The following is a 19,903-nucleotide window of genomic DNA, read 5'->3' on the forward strand; positions in this document are numbered from 1 at the left end:
GTAGGAAGTGACTATGGAAGGGTAGCAATTACTTTGTGGGGTAGCAGTTACTTTGTGGGGTAATGAAAACGTTTAAATGAATTACCACTGTATGAATAGAGTAAAAGATAAATGTATTCTATTTCTTAAATGGGAGAATAATACAGTATACAAATTACATTAAAGCTGTTATTAGGAATGTTGGGTGGTGGAAGACGAAGCTTGGGATAATAAAGTACATGGATATATTTGCCTAAAACCGTGATCTAATATTTTATATTCATCTCATCTACCTTGAATGCCAATTGTCGATCATTGGTGGCACATGAAAGCTTCTTGGATCTTTCAGACACCATCATGACCAACAAGGAAGTTATTGTTTTTCTATTCTATACTTTGTTTATTCACATACCACTTGGTGGACATTTGGGATGTTTCTAGAAATTATACAGTGATTACTAACATTCATGTATAGTTTTTTTGTTACTTGTCCTGGACTTGAACTCAGGTTGTGGGTGCAGTCCTTGAGTTTTTTTTTCTCTTAGAGCTGGTACGCTATCACTTGAGCCACAGCTCTACTTCTGGCTTTTTGATGGTTAATTGAAGTTTAGTCCCATGGAGTTCCTACCCAGGCTGGGTCGAACTGTGATCCTAAGATCTCAGCCTCCTTTGTAGGATTAGAGGAATGAGCCCCAGGCCTGGCTCAAGTATAAACTCGTGGGTGCTTATATATTTTATAATTTTAAAAAACCTTTTTATCTAGAAAATGTTTTCATAACTTTATTGTGCTTCTTCATGTCCTACCATATTTCTCAGTACAAACTGTAACAGTTCTTTTGGGACATGTTTTAAATCTTCTGGATTTGCTCTTAGTTGCTTGTTTTCATTTTAGAATAATTGGTTACTTTTGCAAGAAAACCTTATTTACACACAAATCATATATATATATGCATATATACACATATGTATATTAATAATCCTTGTTTATTTCTTGTTTTACATCTCTTTATCTCCTCTTTATTGGATTATTTTTACCTTGTTTTTTTTTTTTTTTTTTTTACCACCTGTACGAAAGTTTGAATACAGAGCTGCTGGCTTGCTGGGCTGGTACTTTCCATTTCACACACACTTCTAGCCTGACATTTTGCTGGCAATTTTGGAGTCCTTCTGCTCAGGCTGGCTTAGAATCGTGGTCCTCTGGATCTTAGCCTCTTGAGTGGCAAATTACAAGCATGATCCATTAATGCTGGGCTTAAAAAAAAAGCTGAAATTATATTCATGACAAAACAAATAACAATCATCCACCCACATATAGTTACAGATATTATGTAGACTTTACTGATAAGTGTGTGTGTGTGTGTGTGTGTGTGTGTGTGTGTGTGTGTGTGTGTGTGTGTGTGTGTGTGTGTGTGTGTGTGTGTGTGTGTGTGTGTGTGTGTGCCAGTCTTGGGGCTTGAACTCAGGACCTGGACACTGTCCCTGAGCTGCTTTTGCTCAAGGATAGCACTGTACCACTTTAGCCACAGAACTATTTCTGGCTTTTTCTGTTTATGTGGTACTAAGAAATGGAACTCAGGGTTTCATGCATACTAGGCAAGCACTCTAGGATAAAGCTGGATTACCAGCTCTACTTAGATTTTTTGTAAAGCTCTTTTCAAACATTCCCCCCTCCCCTTATAGGAATCTAAATGTTACATAATGTTGAAATCTACTAACTAAAGTTCTGCAACCTTAAATGATAAAACTATTAGGGGCTGGGAAGGTGGCTCAGTGGTAGAGTGCTTGCCTTGCATGAATAAGGCCCTGGGTTTGATTCCTCAGCACCACATAAACTTTAGAAAAGGCTGGAAGTGGTGCAGTGGCTCAAGTGGTACAGTGCTAGCCTTTAGCTGAAGAGCTGAGGGACAGCACGCAGGCCCAGAGTTCAAGCCCCATGACCGACCCACAAAAACAAAAAACAAACAAAATCCCCCAAACTTTTAGTAGGACCAAAAAGAAGGCAGAACAAAGAAAATACACAAAGTCCAAAAATCTGTAGTTACAATTTATGATACAAAAGGCAAATTGATAATTATTTGATATGTCTAGACACAGAAGAGAGGATTAAATCTCTACTGTTGTACAGATTTCTCCAGTCCAGAATGAGGACGTAAAACTCACCTCATATTGAAAAGGAATTGGGTATGCTAACTGAAATTAGGGAAGAATAGTTACCTGCTCCTGAGTAGGGATTTCCTTCATTCTCCTTGGTTCACTGAAATATGTCACCAGATTCAGGTCCTCAGATATAAGCATACCAGAAAGTTCTTGGTCTTGGAGAAAGAAATTAAGGATGAACACAGAGGTGACTTAAGCAGGAGTTAAGGCAAAGCGAAGTGAAAGCAAAGCCAAAGTGAAGCTTCCAGCTGGGAGGATGGGCAGCCAAAAGAAGGTGCTGTGCTGGAGCTGCCAAGCTTTTGTTGGGGTTTCTGGACACAAATATCCTGAAAAACTGGATTATGTGTTATTAACTAGAATTCAAGAGACTGGGCTATTATAACCACCTGCTAAAGGACTTACATGTGGTTGAGGCAACCGGGGGTGGTGGGGGAGGTAGGGAAGGGGGTAGGGTGGGGTTCAGTTCTAAATGGGGACTCAAGACAGAGTCCCTCAGCTTAAAAAGTATAGACATAGTTGTTAGGTCTGCCAGGGAGAACAGTCCCGTCTCCCCACTCTTCATGAAGGACAGCACTGTAGCCTAGCCAGAAATCACCGCCTAAAATCAGTAGTCACCTGTAAATAACCTGTCAATCACCTGAATATGGGTCCATGAAAGGACCCCAGGCTTTCATCTGACGCAGTCACACCTCCTTCTCGCCCCTCCCTAAATAATCTACCATTAGGTTGAGCTGCTGTACCCTACTCTAGAGTGCAGCCTGTTGGTTTGGCTCTCCCACTAAACCCTTTTCTTCCTGAACCACCCGGTGATCTCCTTTTTGGCAACCCTTTGACAACCACCATTTTGAGTCTTAAAACTCCCACCCTCTGCAGACCAGGGGTTCTCCTATCACTCCTTATTTTATCCTGTTCTGTTTAGTAAGGCTTTGCTAAACTTCTATCTCGTGAGATTTTCCTTTGTGTGAAAACTCTAGGACTGCTTTCCATTGTGTATTTCAAGGACCATGACTGACTGGGAAGCTAAATGAAGCAGCCTCTCACCAGACCTCTCTCTCCTCCCTTATCAGGTGTTGTCCTGTCCATTTCTTTTCTCTGATAATATGCAGACACATCCACCTTCCCATATGCTCTGGATCCCTTCTTCCTTCTTTCCGCTGGTTTCTCTATTTGGCTTTAGCTACAGGGTTGTGCCAGCCTGCCAGAGGTTTCTACCCTTCACTCAAGATCTTGAGTGTCCCTCAAATGCCCCTTATTCTAGATTCCCAAATCTAGATTCCCTCTAGGGGCAGACTTGCCCTTTGTCCTAGACATAATGATCCCTGGGAGTATACAGTACAGATATCCCTTGTAAGGAACCACTGCTAAGATTCTTGCTTCTCCCCATGCCCTCAAGGGGTGAGGTAATGTCAAGTTCTACTTCTGACATTTAAACTTGAGTCCTTCTGGGCTTTAGCTTTTGGAAGGCAAAGTTCAGACTCTTGTAATTCAAAGCATGTCAAATCTGCCCTCCACTACTGTGTTCTATCATTCTTTCCTTTGGAGATGAATATTATTAATTAAATGTAGAAAAAAGTAAAGGGTTAAAGAAAACCAGAAAGAAGTATGAATCCTACTTATCTCAACTTCTCATTCTCCTACCCTGATTGAGAAACAACCAAATAAAAGCTGTGACATGGGGCAAGTTTTCATATTATCTTTTCAAGGCTCCATTTTCCCTTCTGTAAAATGTAGGACTGTTGGCAGGACTACAAAGAAAATATTTATAAGCATTTGGCTAAGTAAGTGTTCAATAAACATCTGTTACCTCAGCTTGGCGTAGAACTTACAGGGAAACATATATGGAAGTTGTAAAGCACGTTGTACTTGTTAACAGTAGAACATATCAGCTAAAGGTATTATCTTTGGACATCAAAGCATGAAAAGTGTAAAGACTGGAAGAAGTGAATGTCTCCTGATCCTCAGAAAATGTCTTTCCTCTTTTCCCTGTATATCATGTGTTATCCTAGTGGGAGGCAGATAAAGGTCAAAAGCAAGAATTCTGTTGTACTTGGAGAAAAAATATTTTTCATACAAACAGCTCTCTCCACCAGCAAGCAAATACAAAAACAAAATTCAACCTTTATTCTACTTATCACATTCTGCTATCCTGCCATACTAGTTTCTAAGATCTTTGAATATAAGAATTGCAAGTTTTTAGTAGTTTTTTTTTTTTTTTTGGTATTGGGGATCGAACCCAGGATGTTGCACTTGTAAGGCAAATGCTTTGCCACTGAGCTACCTCCCAGCCCCACGAATTGCAAGTTTTTGTTGTGAAAAATAAAAGCTTCTAGGTAAAGCAATGTCAGCTTAGAATTATTACCACATTAATCATACACATCAATGGGGTTGAGTGTGAGATTTTTCATACATGCATTTGTGTAATGTGCACTGAACTAACCCAGCATCCCTTTTCCCACTCTTCTACCTCCCACATCCTTTACAATATCTATTAATTACTATTCTACTTTAAAGTTCACATTTGTAGCTTTATCTTATGAGAGAGAACATGAGTTTCTTATCTTTCAGTATCTGGTTTAACAAAGTGCCCTCCAGTGCCATGCTTTCTTTAAAGTGCCAGCATGTCTTTTAAAATACTTAGTCTTGGACTGTTGTGGTTGGTTGCACTATCTCTTTTATCATCAGTTAAAAGAGATGTCTTGACAATACACCCTCTTCCTATTTGGTGGAAAATGTGCTCCTTTTAGAAACTAAGTCCTTCACAATTCTTTTAGCAAGATCATTCAGGTCTTATCCGATTACTGGAGGTTACTTGAACCACCAATGTCTGTTTCTCTTCTTCCCTGTTTCTAACTCCCAGGGTATCTATTAGTGATGACAGGGGACTAAAGTGATTCCTTCACCACTGCCAATGGAACCAGGACGTCCTGAGTGTATGAAATATTAAGAAAGTACATTTCAGGAGCTGCAGAGTCCTTTCCCATTCCCTAAACCCACAGGTGCTCATCTTATATTCTTCTGTACTCCTCCCTGACCCTTCCCTCCCCTCCCCTCTCTTTTTCTCTTACACTGGGTCAGACTTGCATACTGGAGCTGGCACATGCCTGTCAGAAGGACCATCCATCCTGTGCTTGAGATCCTGCTCACTAAAATCGCTCCCACACATCTTAAAGCTAGCTCGATGATGCCAAGAGCCAGAACGTGAGCCCAATCATTTGTCCAAGCCCTAGCACATGTTTTCCATGGTTAGTGTAACGTCTGGGTTCTTAGAGAACCCTAATTAACACAGATGTCTTCACTTCCCTCAGACAGGATGGAAGCACAGTATTTTAAAAGAAGCTTCCCCAGGAATTTCAGTGTCTTCGCGGTTGACCTCTTCGGGTGTCAGAAAGCACTGTGCATTTTAAAAGTTAACTTTTAAAACTTGAATCCCCAAAATTTAACTCGGTGTTTTGTACAAAGCAGGCATTCAGTGTTCTTAAACCCCATTCTACGTGTAAGTTCTCAACGGCTCAGAGAGGTTTAGCTCACAATCGAGTGACGTGCTTGTGTCCGGGGGCCACAGGTCGGATGCTCAGGCTGCAGTGGAAGTTCTAAAGGTCAAAGTTTGGCTCCGCAGTGACCCGACCCAACCCCGCCGCCGCACCCCGCTGCGGCAGGGTTAACAGGAGGCCCCGCCCCCGAGGGGGGGGCGCGAAGGGGCGGAGCGCGCGTGGGGAGCAGCAGCGTCGCCGCTCTGCGCCTGCGCGAGGCGCCCAGGGGACTGGGGTCGGACGCAGAAATGGCGGCCTCCGTGTTGTACAGTCGCTTGTTGGCTGCCGCCGCTTTGAGGAACCACCGGCCCCAGACGACGCTGCGGGCCGCTGCCCAGGTACGGCTTCAGGGTCCTATGCTGGCCTCGAGGGCCGCCCGAAGAAAGGGCAAGGTGGGACGCTTGGCTCCTGTGGGCGAGGCTGGCGGAGCCGGCTTCGGGTCACTTGGTCGGGGTGACATTTTCCGAGTGCCCGGCGGGGCCCTTGGGCGACCTGCCCGGGGCTGCGGCTCACGGGGGGGACGGCGGCCGCCCGCGGTCCTCCGGCGGACGGGCCGCGGCTGCCCACCCTGGCTTCCCAGGGCGGGGTGGGGAGCCGGCGGGCCCCGAGGCGGGCCCGGGGGGCCGGAGGGCGCCGGACGCGGGGGGCCGCGGCCTCCCCCGCGCGGTCCGGGGTGCGCGGGCGCCGCTGCCCGGGCCCCGGCGCGTCTCCCGGGAGCTGTCACAGGCAGGGCGACTTCGGGGGCCCAGCAGGGTCTGCCGGCGGGTCTTCCCCCCGTAGCTCGGGGTCCTCCGACGGTGGGTGGCGGGGCTCGTCCGCTCCCTGCTGAGGGGAGGGGTCAGCAGCACCGCCGCCCGTCCCGGCCAGCCAGGTGAGCCGTCCTCTGCGGAGGCTCTGCTGCTCTACGCGTTTAAAGACGCAAATCGTGGTCTGCGCCTGCCAGCGTCGCCTCCGCGAACCTGAGGTGGTCATGATTGGTTTTCTGAGTCAGGTCTGGAGTTCCGGGTTGTACCGAAAGACCCCCCCCCCCCTCCAGGCATGCCATATCCAAAGACACGGAGGCCTTTATTGTGGTTGGTTTTATTAATGATGATGATTATTTTGCCAGTCCTGGGCTTTGAACTTAGGGACTGGATGCTGTCCCCGAGCTTTTATTGTTCAAGGCGAGCACTCTACCACTTGAGCTACATACCCACTTCCGTCTTATTTTTTTTTTTTTGGGGGGGTTAATTGGAGGTAATTGTCTCATGGGCAGCTCCGGCTGGTTTCAAACTGCTATCCTAGGATTCTAGGATTACAGGCCCGAGCCACAAGTGCACAGCTATCATTACTGATTTTTTAAGAAGATGTTTATGCTTTCAGTCTAGGGGTAGTGACTTTGGTTTCCAAATACAGGTTTTTTTTTTGTTTGTTTATTTGTTGTTGTTGTTTTTCCTGCACTGCCTTAAGGGGTGCTTAGTTTGTAGAGAATGAGAATTTGGTAAATAGATGTGTTCTCATTCTAGTCATAATTTTTACGCTTGGAAATTCCTTTCTAAAGCAGCTTTTGTTTCGCTGGATGATAATATGCCTAGCATCTTTTCTTTTTAAAAGCTTTTTACCATGACATTAAGAAATACATCTTCAGAGCTTGCAACAGATTTGAGCCTAATCTGATTTTGTAGATGGGGACTTACCACTGCATAGGCTTAGGAAAGTTGTGTAAGGTCACATACTGAATTTAGCAATTCTTCCCAATATTTTGTTTAGCACTTTGACTACCTTTCAATTTTTCTGTGTCTTTGTTGAAAATAGTTCAGGTTATGAGTGTATAATTTTATTTTATTTTTTTATGCCAATTGTGGGGCCTGAACTCTGGGCCTGGGCGCTGTCCCCCAGCTCTTCAGCTGTAGACCAGCGCTTACCACTTGAGCCCTAGCCCCACTTCTTGCTTTTTCTGCTTATGTGGTGCTGAGGAATCGAACCTAGGGCCTCATGCATGCAAGGCAAGCGCTCTACCACTGAGCCACCTTCCCAGCCCTAAGAGAATATAATTAAGAGATTTTCTTGGATTTGGTTAGGATGAATCTTCTTAGCTTTTCCTCTTTTTTGTTTATATTTTAGATGATGCATTAACTGTGCATATTATCTGTACATATGGTATACTTATTGGTGTGTTTCAGTATGTGTATACATTGGTTGTATAATGATCAAACCAAGGTAATTAGTATTTCCATCATCTCAAATATTTTCATTTCTTTGTGGTAAAACATTATTTTCTCTTCTAGCTGTTGTAAAATAAACAACCATTATTGTTAACTATACACCCAAAACTTGCCCTCCTGTCTAATTTTAACTTTGTGCATTATTGACCAACCTCTCCTTGGCAGTAAGAATCTTCTGAGTGACAGTATCTAGAAAGGTACTTCAGTGTGGGAGTCCTTGTGATCATGTAGCAATTTCTATTACTAACCATTGGTAACTGATAATTTCTCTCTCTCTCTCCTTTCTTTCTTTCTTCTTTTTTCTTTCTTTCTTTCTTTCTTTTTTTTTTTTTTTTTTTTGTTGTTGTCATGGGACTTGAACTCTGGGCCTGGGCTCTGTCCTTCAGCTCTTCAGGTCAAGTCTAGTGTTCTACCACTTGAGCCACAGTGCTACTTCTGGTTTTCTTGTGGTTTATTGGAGGTAAGAGTCTCACAGACTTTCCTGCCTGGGCTGGCTTTGAACTGCAATCCTCAGATCTCAGCCTCCTGAGTAGCTAGGATTGCAGGCATGAGCCACTGGCCCCTGGCTTCTTGATTCTTTTTTTGTGTTGATTGTTGGGCTTGAAATCAGGACCTACACACAGTCCCTGAGTTTTCATACTCAAGGCTAGCCCTCTACCACTTGAGCCATAGCTCTACTTCTTTTTGGTTGTTAATTGGAGATAGAATCTCACAGACTTTCCTTCCTGAGCTGGCTTTGAACAGTGATCCTCAAATCTCAGTGTCTGAGTAGCTAGCATTACAGTCACCAGCATCTGGATAGTTTTATTTGTATTATTATCTTATGGCACATTTTTGTAGAGTGAAGAAAATAGTTTACTCAAATTTTTGGATTGATTTTTTACTTATGTATTTGCTTGTGTAGCAGCCATCTAGGTAAAGATGTGCAATGATTTTCAGCTCTCAGAAAGCTCCTTTATTTTTGGTCAGTAGGTCCCTACAGAAAGTAACTACAAATTCTGACTTCTACCATCATAAACTAATTTTGACTGGTTTTGAACTGTGTGAAAAGAGGATAAAAACTTAATTGTAGATGAAATATAATAAAAAGCTAATAGTGTTTTTTTTTTTTAAGAGGTTGTATAACAGTATTATGTCTTTTTTTTTTCCCCCCAGTCCTGGGGTTTGAACTCAGGGCTTTGACACTGACCCTGAGCTTCTTTTGCTCAAGGCTAGTACTCTACCACCTGAGCCACAGTGCCACTTTTGGCTTTTTCTGCTTATGTGGTACTGAATAATCGAGCTCAGGGCTTCATGCACACTAGGCAAGCACTCTACCACTAAGGTACCTTCCCAGCTCTTTTCTTATGTCTTATTCCTTTCCTTCAGCATTATGTTTGTGAAATTAATCCATTGATGTGAAAAACAGCTACTTTAAAAATCTTTTAAATTTTTTTGTTTTTAATACCCTATTTATGAATGCACTACAATTTATCCATCCTTCTATTAATGGGAAACCAGTTCATTTACATTTTTTTGTTGTTGGAGTAAGCCTTCTATGGCTATAACTATAAATGTCTTTGGGAGAGATTAGACTTGTTTCTGTTGCAATATATTCATGAAAGAGATTTTTGGATCAGAAGATAGGTATACAGAATCCTAATAAGTTATCAGCTTTTAACATCAGAATAACATTAGAACAAGGGATTAAGTTTTCCTGGTGAAATGCTAGCTAGAATTTTAGCCAAATGAATTAGAAATAAATTGCTATTATATGCTACTGATTTATTGGACTAAAGATTCTCAGACTATAGGGTATTTAGGAATCAGCTGTTATTGGTTCATATATCCTTGGATCCAGAGATTCTGGACTAGAGATTCTGATTTTGTAGAGAAGAATAGGGTCCAGGAATCTGCATTTTCAGCAGCAGATTTAATTTGTATGTAACAGATCATGAGCTCACTTTAAAAGAATCTCCTTTAGATTCTGTTCTTATGATACTTTATGGTTGATAAAAGCTTTCAGTGAATAGTATTTTGTGTGGTAATAATGGAAGTGTGTAGATGAAGCTTGAAAGTGTGATTTTAATGCAGTCTTCTGAGGCTTGATTAGAACTTAATTTGTTCTCTATATTGAGCAAATTAGGTCTGAGGAATTGGAAAAAGGAAAGCAGGCATTTTGGCAAATTGTGATAGATTTGACTAGGCTCTTACTTAATGGAAGCTTTGAGACTAAGAGATGTTAAAGAACTTCCTGTTGCACATCATTTTTCAGCTCTTCACAATTTTGTGGCCTTGATACCAGAAGCTGAAAAGTTAGTCTTCTTCCTCCTTTCTCCTATCTCAAATGTAAGCTGACAGTATATATGTTGTTCTTAAATAATTTGAAACCCAAATTCCTTTCACATACGTAAGACTTTAAACCCTGGCTTCATTTTAGTGGACAGTGTGAACAGTGCTGTTCAGATCTATCCTTCAGATCCCAGACATTCATGATTTGACCTGCTGAAAGTATTGGCTGGAACAAAGCTCAGGCCAGACTTCTTTCATACTTTTTAGAGTAATTCTGACTCAGCTGTATTCATAAATACATTAGATTCCTTTTCTACTGTATTAAAAGAATACTCTTAGATTTTCATTTTCTTCTTACCTTACTTAGTATTTGTTTACTTATTACCTGTCCCCATCTTCTACAAATATACAATTAGGCTATAATTGTTAAGGGATGACATTGTTTTGTTTTGTTTACTACTGTATATTTCTGGTGCCTGGATGCTCAATAAATATTTGATGGATATGAATGAATAGTCTACATAAAATGAGGAGAAGAGATAACTTTCTTGGAAGATTTATGGTCCAAGTTTAAAGAATCACTTAGAAGGGATGTATTACAGGTGTTGTTCCAAAGGTTGGAATCTCCAAGATGAGATTTTAGACTTTAAGATGGAGAGTTGGGTGAAAGAAGTTCGTTGGAAAGTGTTCTGAATTAACACCCATTGAAAGTAAGGGTGGGAGAATTGAATAGAGGTATAGTTGCAGCAAAATTACTTTATTCCTATGGGCCATCTAAGATAGCCCTCTTCTGTTTCTAACAATGTCAGTGATGCAGGCTGCCACGCTTGTAAAGAACTTTGGGCAAAGAAGCTCCAATGATGGGTCTGGTCTGAGTGCTGTCCGAGTTAGTACTTCCCAGCAGCTCAGGCCATGGATGTCTTAGACCTGAAGAGTGGAACTGAGCAGCACCCTACAATGTCCCTGTTAAAGGGCTGGGTTTATGAAAGGGATATAGGTACCAAATTATTTAAGTATCATCTATCTAGTGTCACATGATTTGTTTGATGTCAGAGGAATGGTAGAGAGAAAAAGTTGGCAAGGAGTTTGGTTTGGTGGAAAAGATGAGATTGGTTTTTAGATCTTCTGAATTGGGCATCTAGGTGAAAATACCCTATAAATCATTAGAGGTAGGCTAGTAAATCTCAATTATAAGATACGGACTAAAGATGAAAAGGAAATAACTAAAACTATAAGTAACATTTGATATTTAGCTGGTACATTAGCTCTTAGGCTTTAAAATTTTTTTTGTGTGTGTGTGTGTGTATGTGTGTGCACATGTGCGCGCGCGCGCACGCACCAGTCCTGGGACTTGAACTCAGGAAATGGCACTATCCTTTAGCTTTTTTGCAAAAGTCTAGTACTCTAGCTCTTCAGTCACACCTTCACTTTTGAATTTTTGGTGATTAGAGATAAGAGTCTCACTGATTTTGCTATCTCAGCTGGCTTCAAACCTTGATCATCAGATCTCAGCCTCCTGAGTAGCTAGGATTATAGGCATGAGCTTTTTAACTGGTTAACTTTTAGTTTCATACTGTAATATAACAACTTAATTGTAGCTATGATGAGATAAGTATTCTATACAAAATATTTTGAAGAGGGTTTTTTAGTAAGATTAACTGCCAAATTATTGTCATATATAAATATGTTTCCAATTTCTCTAGGTTTTGGGAAATTCTGGATTATTTAATAACCATGGACTCCAAGTACAGCAGCAACAACAAAGGAATCTCTCTCTGCATGAATACCTGAGTATGGAATTGCTGAAAGAAGCTGGTGTCTCTATTCCTAAAGGATTCGTGGCAAAGACATCAGATGAAGCTTATGCAATTGCCAAAAAATTAGGTACTAAATTAAGCAAAACTTTTGCCACCTTAATATGGAAACTTTGAAAATATGATAACTTTGATTTTGGTTTGATGATAATGTTTGGCTTTTATTTAAAAAAATTTATTTGCTTAAAAAAGAAGGTAGAACTTTATGATTGTTGGATTCTACAATTATGTAATTTTTCAGCTACTGTCATGCTAATGACTCTGCATCTCATATTGGCTTTAGTAACTTGAAATCCTAAGTTAAGCTAGAACATAATTATGAGAAAAGAAATTCTGTTCATTACTTTGTAGTGGTGGATGTGAAGATTTTTTCAGGAAAATAATGAAGAAAAGTCTTAGCTGTTTATGTGTGATTGTTAAAGAGAAGTCCAGTATTTTCCTTTTCTGTTTGGATGTGAAAAATATGGTTGAGCTCTAGAATGTAAGTTCCATGAGAGTAAGGTTTCTCTGATATATTTGTTCAATGATAGATATAAAGTTGTAGGAAAGTGCCTGACATATTTCAATAATATATTTGTTACATGAATTAAGTAATTACTCATATGAATCACATTATTATTGATATTTTGTTAACTTAAATTTATAGTAAGCTATTAATGAAAAAGCTTCCACTCTAATAACTTAAGTTTTTATTTTTAAAGATTTACAGGAACATAATAATGAAATAGTTTAGTATGTGTACACTGCATTTTCTTTATAATAGTATTTGAAACTGACCAGTCTTATGATAAACACAGTTGATATTCTATATCTATAAATATGTACACTTGGTTTCCCTTAATGTGTTTTTCTGTATCACATATAGTTAAACTCTCATCAAATTCTGATAATATATCAGAAAAATACTTATATAGAAACTTTTTCATAGAGAAAGAGGATTTATTCTGATTCCAGACTCCATAATATTACTCCATCTAATGATTTCTAATGATTCTTAGATATGGTAAGGAAGAAGGGTTAATATGTGTAGGATAAACTGTAACTATTTTAGAGTATTTCTGGCAAATTCCATGGGACTGGGACTTTTGAAGGAGTGTTTGAAGGACTTATTTCTTTAGGACAATTAAGGAACAGGTAGGAGGTCTGATTTTGAGCCATTTGGAACAGGATAATGTTATCAATTGATAAAGTATTTTCTTGTCATTAAATATTCCAAACAGTGTTATAGGATGGGCATGGGATTAGGGACTAACAAAACCTTTAAATCTAGAGCAGACTTTTAAAAATATATACTTAGTAATGACTTTGAAGACATTGAGAACAGTTTTTGTTCAGTGAGTAATAGCAGAAGGAATTGATTATGACAAGATATACATTTATTGGTCTGAGGTGCCTCATAAGGTGTGGTATGGTTTTATCCATCTAGATTGCAATTTCCAATGCTGAGTTTTGGGTACTTTAGGGTTATTTTTGCTTTTGTGTTATATTGCAAAGCTTATAAATGTTCTCGTTAAAAATTCCTACCTAAAGTACTATTTACCAAACAATTTGCTTGGATATAAATTCATGTGGAGTCTGAGACCACTGAGCTTTTATACTAGTCATTCCCTCCAAAAGAGCTCTGGCCTCTTTTCCAAATATTCCTTGTTTTTTTTATTATATGAAAAAAGTTGGGAAGCACTGTCCTGGAGAAAAGTTTTACCTGGTATGAATAATTGAGGTTAGAAAAGGAAAAATGGTTAGAAAGAAATCTAATGTTACATGTGTATCTGTTTGTGTGTATGTTCCTATGTGTGTATGTGCATGCGCGTGTATGCATACATGTATGTGCAGCATGCTGGTCCTGCCCTGAAATTTTAACTCAAGGCCTACGTGCTGTCCTTGAGCTTTGCATTCAAGGCTAGTGCTCTGCCACTTGAGCCACAGTTCCACTTATGGGTTTTTGGGTGGTTAATTGAAGACAGGAGTCTTACGGCTTTTCCTACCTGGGCTAGCTTCAAACTGAAGCCTCAGATCTCAGCCTTTTGAGTGGCTAGGATTGCAGGTATGAGCCACCAGTACCTAGTTTAATGCTAATACTGAACAGAGAAAAAAAAAAGTTGTGTGAGTTCATAAAGTGAAAGTTGGTGAGATTAAAGATGAAGGAGAAATTTCTGGAATGGATTATTGGAGAGAATGTTGTAAAGCACCAAGAAATGGTGGTTATATAATATAGTAGAATCAGTTATAAGAGGAACTCACCATTTCTTACAATCATTTCTACTTCAAGGAAACATGATTTAAGAAGTTTTAAATATCTCTTTTGGCTGTAGATAGGGTTTTTTAGTATAATTAAGGTAGATTCCTTGTTTAGTTCAATAAATATGAAAATTAACAAATGCCTTCTGAGAGGGACTTTTCAAATGGCTTATAGTAAGACTGCTATTTTTCTTTCCAATGTTTTAATTAGTTGGATAACTATATATAAAGAATGGTGGAAGTGTTTGTGAACACTGAAACTAGGGAGGATAACAATTAAACTTTAAAGATAATGTTCAGATCCTAAAAATCTTTTCTAGTATATAGGGCCAAATCTGTAATAGACTATAAGATTACAAACTCTAGAAGGTAGGATATGCCTCTTTTATTCATTGTTCTATCTATAAATCCTGCACAGTGTCTGGAATGTAGATGAATGGTAAATAAAGTAATAGAGTTAAATAAAACACTTATTTTAATCAGGTTTATCTTATAGCCCTTTTTGATAGTTCGTGAAATTCACATTAGTTTCTATTTATTTTTGGTTTGTCTTTTGTTGTGAAGGTTTTTTTTTTAGATTTAATTTCCCTTCCTCCTTGTATTCCCCTCCTCCTCCTCTCCTTTCTCCTCTCTTCTCCTTTCTTTTCTTTCTTTTTTTTTAAATTTCATTTGTTTCTTCTCTTTCTCTTTTTCTGAGAAAGTTTTGCTATGTAGCCCTTGAACTCAGAATCCTTCTCCCTCAGTCTCTTCAGTGTTAGGATTGTAGCGCGTGCCACCTGGCCAGAAGGAACTTTTGAAGAATCTTCTTTAGGATTGTCGTTCTGAAGAAAGTAAATTGACACTTTGGAGGAGGAGCCTTTTGTGAAATGTTTATGAAAAAATAGACCTTTATTACTCTTGCTATATTTTCAGTTTAGTCCAGGATTTTTAAACTGTTGACCAGGTTTTATGTAATGTATATTAGTTATTTTCTTTGGACACATATGAGTCAGGACTTAGCAGATAACCAGAAATGAGACTGGTACTTGTAGTTAGGGCTTTTTTTTTTTTTTTTTTTTTTTTTGTCGAACATGGGGCTTGAACTCTGGGCCTGGGCACTGTCCCTCAGCTCTTTAGCTCAAGGCAAGTGCTCTACTGCTTGAGCCACAGTGTCACTTCTGGTTTTCTAGTGGTTTATTGGAGATAAGAGTCTCACGGACTTTCCTGGCTTTGAACTGGTATCCTGAGATCTCCGCCTTCAGAGTAGCTGAGGTGTGAACCATTGGCACCCAGCTGTGGATAGGGCTTTTAAGAAAGATTTTAAATCTTCAATCCTTACCCAGTCAGTTCAGATACATTTGTGAATGGTTGGGACTGTGACACATTGAGTCAGTCTTGCCCAAATAAGACAGCATTAGTTACCAAGATTGGATCCAGTATTTCAATGTTTGAGCTTTTCAGAGTGGGGAAAAAACTTGATTTACAAGAGTTCTATTCATCTTAATGTTCTTGTTGTCACTATTCAGCAAAATGTTATGGTGGGTACTCTTTCAGAAGCTTGAAAGCACTGGGAAGGTAGTTCAGTGATAGAGTGCTTGCCTTGCATGCACGAGGTCCTGGGTTTGATTCCTTAGCATCACTTGAGCAGAAAAAGCCGGAAGTGGTGCTGTGGCTCAAGGGAGTGCTAGCCTTGAGCTGAAGAGCTGAGGGACAGTGCCCAGGCCCAGAGTTCAGGCCCTATGACCAACCAAAAAAAAAAAAAACAACAACAAAAAACAGAAAAAGAAGCTTGAAAGCATTAGTGAATACAACAGGGATTCTGCCATCCTGGAACCTATGTTCTAGTGGGAAAGGAAATAACACATTTTTTTGTAACCTTTGTACATTAAGTGATAAGCTGATGAATTCTATGAGGGAAAATAGTAGGCTAGGGAAGGGAAGTTGGTCACAGTAGGGTAGACTGCCACATTAAGTAGGATTATATGATTGGGTTTAAGCCTCATGAACAAGATTTGTTTAAGATTTAAATAAAAAGAAAGGATACCTGGATAAAGAGTATTCCAAGCAGGTGCTGGTGGCTCATGCCTGTAATCCTAGTTGAGTAGGAGGAGGCTAAGCTCTGAGGATCACAGTTCGAAGCCAGCCCAGGCAGACAAGTTTATGAGACTCTTTCTTCCAATAAACTACTCAGAAAAAGCCGGCTGAGGTTCTGTGGCTTAAGTAGTAGAGCACTAGCCTTGACCACAAAGAGACTCAGGGACAGTGACCAGGCCCTGAGTTCAAGCCCCAGGACTGGCAAAGAAAAATAAAAATAATAACAAAAGAGTATTCTAGACAGAGGGTACATTAGAATCAAATTCTGAAGGCAGGAATGGGAGAAGACTTGTGTAGCTAGAGTGGATAAACAAAGAGCACTGGAGCTGGAAAAGGTAAATAAGGTGTTAGTGGTATATCATGCAGGGCCTTGTAAGCCATTGCAAACTCTGGCGTTTACTCTGTGACTTAGGCATTTAGTAGTGCATCATTGGTTTAGCTTGTCTACTAATTTATACATATTCTACAGATAATGATCGTCATCTAGGTGTGAGATGATAATAGCTGAGACCAGGGCCAAATTGATAGCCAAGATTGTAGGTAAAGTTTGAAGATAGAACTAGTGTGATCTCTTAATAGATGATTGTAGGGCTTGAGAAAGAGGGTTTATTTTTGTTTTTATTCTTTTTAAAAATGTTACCATGACTGCCCATTGGGTATGATTTAAGTGGATAGTTTACACAATTCATTTTCTAAATATTCTTTTATAATTTAAGTTTTAGGTTATTGCTTATTTGATCACAACTGTACTTATAATAGATTGGTTGATTCATTCTCCTTGGCATAAACATTAGGAGTGACTTTTCCTCATAGTGTAGAGTTCTTATCTTCAGCCTATTTCAATACATGTTTATAGAGTAGTTGTTACATCTAAGATATTGTTTTGTGCTTGAGATATAATAAATACCATGGGGCCATTTACCTTGACCCATAATATGGTAATTGGTGCTATATTACCAATATGGGCAAAATGCTATGGGAGGTAAAATGAGGAGGCTCTTAATTCTGCATGCCTGGGAAACAGGGACTGCCTTTCTTATTTATTTATTATTTTGTATTTATTATAAAGATGGTGAAAAGGGGGGGAGGTTAGAGTTACGTAAGTAAGGTAATTAGTACATTTCTTTTAAAACATTGTTACCCCCTCCCTCATTTTCTCCCTCTTTTATCTTTCCCTACACCCTTCCTCCCCAGATTATAAAGTTCATTTCCAACATAGTATCTAGTGAGTATCATTGTTGCATTAGTACATCTTTTGTCTTGCTGTTTCTGTGATTCTCTTTAACAGGGAATGCCTTTCTAAGAGCTATTAAAGTAGGTTCTTGAATATAGGCTAAAAGTTTGCCAATTTCTCTTTCTCTCTCTCTCTCTTTCTCTCTCTTTTCCTTCCTTCCTTCCTTCCTTCCTTCCTTCCTTCCTTCCTTTCTTTCTTTCTTTCTTTTTCTGTTTTTGATTGAGATCATTTGTTTCTCTTAAGGCTTATTAGCTTTATACACCATATTAGTGAGGAAAAGGGATAGTGATCAACTTACTACTTAAAGAAGAAAGATTCAAGACTGTATAAAATAAATATTACATTTAGAAATCTAGCTTTCCAATTAAAAAAAAATATATATATATACATCTTACTAACTCCTGGTAAGTTCTTCTAACATTGCTGCTCAATAATGTTTATTTATAGGACTTTTAGTGGAGAGTATAAACTAGCATTAATGTTGGTATTGGTAATATACTTCAAATCATAGCATATTTTGTTCAAAGTATTTGTAACTCAGATTTTTACAAGATATCATGTTTACATGTTCATAGAGAGGTCAGGAAGTGCTAATAAAGTATTAGTCTCAATTTTATTTTATTTTATTTTTTGTGCCAGTCCTAGAGCTTAAACTCAGGGCCTGGGATCCGCCCCTAAGCTTCTTTTGCTCAAGGCCAGCTCTCTGTCACTTGAGCCAAAGCTTTACTTTTGGCTTTTTTGGTAGTGTAGTGGAGAGTCTCACAGACTTTTCTGCCCATGCTGGCTTTGAACCACAATTCTCAGATCTCATTCTCCTGAGAAGCCAGGATTACAGGTGTAAGCCACTGACAACTGTTTTGAGTCTTAATTTTTACTTTTAATGCCTTCTAAAGGCATTAATGCCTTTGTTTTAATGCCTTCCAATTTACACAGTAAATTGTCAAAAATGATTAAATTGTTTTCATCATATAGTATTTGAAGAATGATTTAGGACTGAGTATGTAGCACAAAGGTAGAATGCTTGCCTCGTCCACACAGGCCTGGGGTTCAATCTCTGTTTTAAAAAAGAAAGAATTTAGTGAGTAACTTTTATATTGAAAAGTTAGTTTACTTTTAAAAGTTGTACTCTTTTATATGGTGAATGTTCTCATTTTTGAATGTAGAAAATCTATGTACATGAAATGCCTCATTTTTTGACATTGTAGATAAATGGGACTTGAGTAAGATTTATTATTATCGTGTTACGTTAAATAAATCTGTGTCTTGCCTGTTGCTCCCTGCTTTATATCTTAACAAAAATGTTTTTTTCTTAGGTTCAAAAGATGTTGTGATAAAGGCACAAGTTTTAGCTGGTGGGAGAGGAAAAGGAACATTTGAAGGTGGCTTCAAAGGAGGAGTGAAGATAGTTTTTTCGTGAGTGGTATTTTTTAAAGGATAATCACTATTAGAGATTGATTAAAATTGTTGAAAATGTTGAGATTTATATATAAATGAGATGAGATTTTAGCTGTAATGTGTAATTTTCTTAGTTTGAAAGTGAAGAATCTGAATTATTTTTCTTATTTCAGACCAGAAGAAGCAAAAGCTGTTTCCTCACAGATGATTGGGAAAAAGTTATTTACTAAGCAAACGGGAGAAAAGGGCAGAATATGCAATCAAGTTTTGGTCTGTGAGCGAAAGTATCCCAGGAGAGAATACTACTTTGCAATAACAATGGAAAGGACATTTCAAGTGAGTTATTAATTGGTATGACAAATTTATGACATTCAATTTCACAAGTTGGAAAAAGTAAAAATATATGATCTGTAACTCACATGCAGTATTTATGTCATAGTTTGAAAAATAGTGTGGTAAGTGCTATGAAATGTTATGATTTAAAAAAAGTTATAGGAAAAACCTTGCTATAATAAATTAGCACTGTAAAATAGTTCAGCAAATAGAAAGTTTTGTGTATCCATTGCTTCATCTCTTTCTTTTCTACTTCTTGGTATATTTTAAGGTTGTTTTTGTTTCACTATGTGATTTGGTATTTGGTAAATTGCAGGTGAAATTAAGTAGCAAACAGTATGATTTTACATGACAATAACTCTTATAAGTTCTTTACAGAACCTAGAATTCTACCATTGAACCCCAGGTATCAGGTTTAATGACAGTCCTTTCATAGACCTGGTGCATGGAAAGAGTAAAAATAAATATTTTACACTGAAATTATTTGGCTTTTTGAGTATATATTGAGTATATTAAGTAGATTTTACAAGCCAAATCTGTGTTAATCAGCCAGATGATTTTCTTTTGTACATATTTAGAAACCTTAGAAAGATTTGATATAGAACATTTTTTACTAATGTTTAAGTTAGAGTAACAAATTTTAATGGTTGTACAGTAGTTTCTTAAGTAGAACAA

General features: G+C 38.7%; 1 protein-coding gene and 1 long non-coding RNA gene across 3 annotated transcripts in view; one reads left to right on the forward strand and one right to left on the reverse strand.

The window, feature by feature from the left end:
* The window catches only part of Sucla2 (succinate-CoA ligase ADP-forming subunit beta), a 40,499-nt gene that overhangs the window by 2,302 nt on the left and 18,294 nt on the right, over nucleotides 1-19,903 (forward strand). The window contains exons 1-4 of one of the 2 annotated variants that reach the window (XM_070003204.1): nucleotides 5,870-6,004; nucleotides 11,845-12,025; nucleotides 18,814-18,913; nucleotides 19,069-19,231. In XM_070003204.1, the coding sequence (XP_069859305.1) occupies nucleotides 5,915-6,004; nucleotides 11,845-12,025; nucleotides 18,814-18,913; nucleotides 19,069-19,231 (534 nt within the window). In that variant the 5' untranslated portion in view covers nucleotides 5,870-5,914. Of the gene's footprint in view, nucleotides 1-5,869; nucleotides 6,005-11,844; nucleotides 12,026-18,813; nucleotides 18,914-19,068; nucleotides 19,232-19,903 lie in introns of those variants that run through there. The other variant, XM_070003205.1, reaches the window with a different exon arrangement.
* On the reverse strand, nucleotides 969-5,793 carry LOC138814209 (uncharacterized). Its single transcript, XR_011367922.1, has 3 exons — nucleotides 5,202-5,793; nucleotides 2,194-2,291; nucleotides 969-1,230 (listed from the first exon to the last, which is right to left on the reverse strand). It is a non-coding gene; the product is annotated as an uncharacterized lncRNA (long non-coding RNA).

The sequence above is a fragment of the Dipodomys merriami genome, unplaced genomic scaffold, assembly GCF_024711535.1.
Source record: "Dipodomys merriami isolate MVZ:Mamm:240054 unplaced genomic scaffold, mDipMer1.0.p SCAF_6, whole genome shotgun sequence".
Taxonomy (NCBI): Eukaryota; Metazoa; Chordata; class Mammalia; order Rodentia; family Heteromyidae; genus Dipodomys; species Dipodomys merriami.